The sequence below is a fragment of the Sesamum indicum genome, linkage group LG6 (assembly GCF_000512975.1).
Source record: "Sesamum indicum cultivar Zhongzhi No. 13 linkage group LG6, S_indicum_v1.0, whole genome shotgun sequence".
NCBI lineage: Eukaryota > Viridiplantae > Streptophyta > Magnoliopsida > Lamiales > Pedaliaceae > Sesamum > Sesamum indicum.
Genome location: NC_026150.1, coordinates 11,293,346 through 11,296,508, shown reverse-complemented (window position 1 = coordinate 11,296,508; position 3,163 = coordinate 11,293,346). Strand labels below are relative to the sequence as shown.

General features: G+C 35.4%; 1 protein-coding gene across 1 annotated transcript in view; it reads right to left on the bottom strand.

Moving 5' to 3' along the window:
- Nucleotides 1–1,431, bottom strand: part of LOC105164362 (plasma membrane ATPase 1-like) — a 12,669-nt gene extending 11,238 nt beyond the window's left edge. Inside the window, exons 1-5 of the mRNA XM_020694397.1 lie at nucleotides 1,238–1,431; nucleotides 582–701; nucleotides 375–473; nucleotides 136–273; nucleotides 1–63 (exon numbers count right to left, since the gene is read on the bottom strand). The exon at nucleotides 1–63 is cut by the window's left edge and continues 42 nt beyond it. Coding sequence (XP_020550056.1) covers nucleotides 1–63; nucleotides 136–273; nucleotides 375–473; nucleotides 582–701; nucleotides 1,238–1,297 — 480 coding nt within the window. The 5' untranslated portion in view covers nucleotides 1,298–1,431. The remainder of the gene's footprint in view (nucleotides 64–135; nucleotides 274–374; nucleotides 474–581; nucleotides 702–1,237) is intronic.

The window sequence follows — 3,163 nt, the reverse complement described above, 5'->3', positions numbered from 1 at the left end:
AATAACATCTCCAGGAACCAAAACTGATGCATCTTCCTCGTTCCATTTTCCATCACGTAAAACCTGATCGTGTGGACTCATAATATTCAAACAACAGTAAGAAGTAGTAGAAATACAAGTGTTTTGCAAGCTGACCTTAGCTTTTGGAGCCAATCGAGCCATGAGTGCTGCTGCTGCGTTACCGGCGTTGTTCTCCTCTATAAAACTAATAGTTGAATTGACAAGAAGAAGTGCCAGAATGCCGACAAAATCACTGTAATCAACTCTATTTTTCTATAACAAAAAATTGATATTAGCATAGTGGCACAGATTTCATGCTCGTATGATCACTTATGTACATCTTTGGGATGCATATGTAAACTCTACGGTTTTACCTTTCCATGTGGAACAGTGATAGCCATGATAGCGGCTGCTTCCATAACCCATGAAAGAGGATTCCACATAAATCCAAGAAACTTGAGTATCTTACTCTCCTGCAGAATGATGAAATCTAATTGATAATTGCATAACTTCGTTAACTTTGAATGAGCAGCGGAATAATAGTACAGTAACAGAGACTCGAATTTGAAACAAGTACATACCTTTTTCTCGTCAAGCTTGTTATAACCGAACACTTCAAGTCGTTTCTTAACCTCATCAGAGCTAAGACCCTCTGTTGTACATTTCAACTTCTCCAAAACTTCTTCCACAGGGATATTCTCCTGACAGAGCAGATAAGAACAGTATGCTAATCACCATGCAGTAACAACTCCTAGTCTATCAAGAATTCCATGCCGAATTGAACAATTCTTGCCACCCCTTTCTTCTTTAGCTTAGCAACGTAGTAAGCACAGCAAAATGCGTTAAGACGCCATATGAACGAACTCAGAACAGGGTTTATTTGTATTTTACCCTCCCATGAAAACACTCATAGGCACAAAAACCTCCTTAATGCAACTAAGTCACTGCCTCGCACGTTAGGAGATCACATTACCCTTTTTCATTTAAACTTACGGGTCGCATTGCCCTTTCGCTTTTCTTAGACGGATTTTTCCCTACTAGTGTTTTCACACAGGCCTAGGCGTTTAACCCCTCAGAGCATTCCCTGGGAACTAATCTCTCATGATATCGAAATCCCATCTTGGATTAGGTGAATGTTTTCCACACAGATGACAATTAGTCTAAAAATTCTCAGAGTACATCAGTAATGATATTGAACTCTGGTGCCTCACAAACAACAGAAAGAAATAGAAATTACCAAATCAATAGTTTCATTGTTAATAGCTTCCAGGGCTACATTGGTTTTGTCCGAGTCCATTGCTGCTACCTCAGACTAGGCCTCCTCTATCTTCAAAGAAAACAGTCTGGAAAAATCACTTTGTTCAGCATATATAAGAATCAAACTGAACAACTTTTTCCACAGTTAAAGCTCGTAGAAATTCACAGGCAAAAGGAGACAATTGTTGTTGTTGTGTTGATGAGTATATATATAGAGTGGATGTGAGAATAGGAATTGCACATAGTTTATATCTTCCATGCAACGACAGAAGAGTGGAATTTCTATACAATGGAAGAGAGAGGACGAAGACATGGCTTCTGAAATTCCGCCAACAAAGCATCCCTTCGTACTTGCATTGGCTGTCTTCTGACGAGGCTACTTAATCTTCCAACATTCGCTTTGTCTTTTATTTGTATAGTAGCTAAAAAAGGCTGTTGTTCATGATCAACATGGAAACGTTTCCAGTGATGGCTGATGGAATATAGTAATATGTTTCGGTAGGGAATTATTTCCAAGGGCTTAATACAATTTACCTATGAGATATTGATAAATTACTATAGTTTTTTTTATCACGGTGTAATTTGCTCATTTGCAATATCACATTATATTTCTTACATTTTCCCATTATTTCAAAGGCGGGAATTATGCCCCTCCATAGGCCACTGAGGTGAATCAATGTTGGATGCCTAAGTCGGCACACCAATCCTGAATTTTCCAATCGTAAAACTAACAACTATTTTTCACTAGGTAAGCTATACCTACAACTATATTTTTTAGAGGAATTTAAGCACTTCGTTTTCCGTGAACTTGGCAAGGGGCTCGGCTTTCACCCACTTGCTGAAGTACTCCGGTACTAGTAGTAGGAATTTGCATTGTCCTTATGCAGTTGGGAAAAGACCTACTATATCTATTCCCTATTCGGCAAATAGGCAAGGTGCTGCCAGTGCATTGAAGGGTTCAACAGACACATGAGAGAGGGGGGGAGGGGGGTGCTTCTTACATATTCCCACTTCCTTATATTCGCCATTCGGAATTAACCACTATTTCACATTTTCTAATTTTAGTGAGAAATCAATATTACAGTTATATTGTTACATGGATAGATTTAAATCGACAGAAGGTAGAAATAAGATGGAGAAATTGCTGATACATATAGCACTTCTCTAATAATTAGAGAATTAATTCAAGTTTGGAATGAAACACAACACTTTAATCATTGTCCAAAAATTTTCCACAAATGTCCTGAGTTCTTATGTTTTTCCACAAATGATATTACCGACAAACCCGAACAAAATATAAAATTATTTCTAAAATCTTAGTAAGTGTAAGATGCTATGTCAAAATAATCTTCACAATATAAAATAATAATAAATAAGTGTTGCATCAAATACTGCACGGACTGATAATAATATATAGCAGTTAATTACAATGTTTTAGAATATGGGAGATGATTACAATGCACCTAATCATGCAACAAAAGCAAAACCAAGCAAAATTATTAATTAATTAAATCAAATTCAGAAAGAGAGTTGCTTCATAGGCTATATTAGTCAAATTAAATAAAAGATTTTTCGTTCGAATATTGGTACTGCTCATTTATTTATATATATATAAATAAAGTTTTACGTATATGGATTGAAAATAGGATGTACTACAATATTAATATCAAATGATTCTCCTTCCTAACAGTTTAAATTTTCAGATGAGGTGGCCGTTTAACAGTATTCGTGAAAAAAAATTTTAGAAAAATATATTAAATGAAAAAAATATCACATGGTATTTAATTTAATTTTAAAATTTAAAGATTATTAACTCCATAATTAAGACATAGAAGCCCATGTATTTTTTTTTTTTTTTTGTCAATGAAAAGATTTTGTCCTAAGACCAAAAGTTTCTTGGGATGTA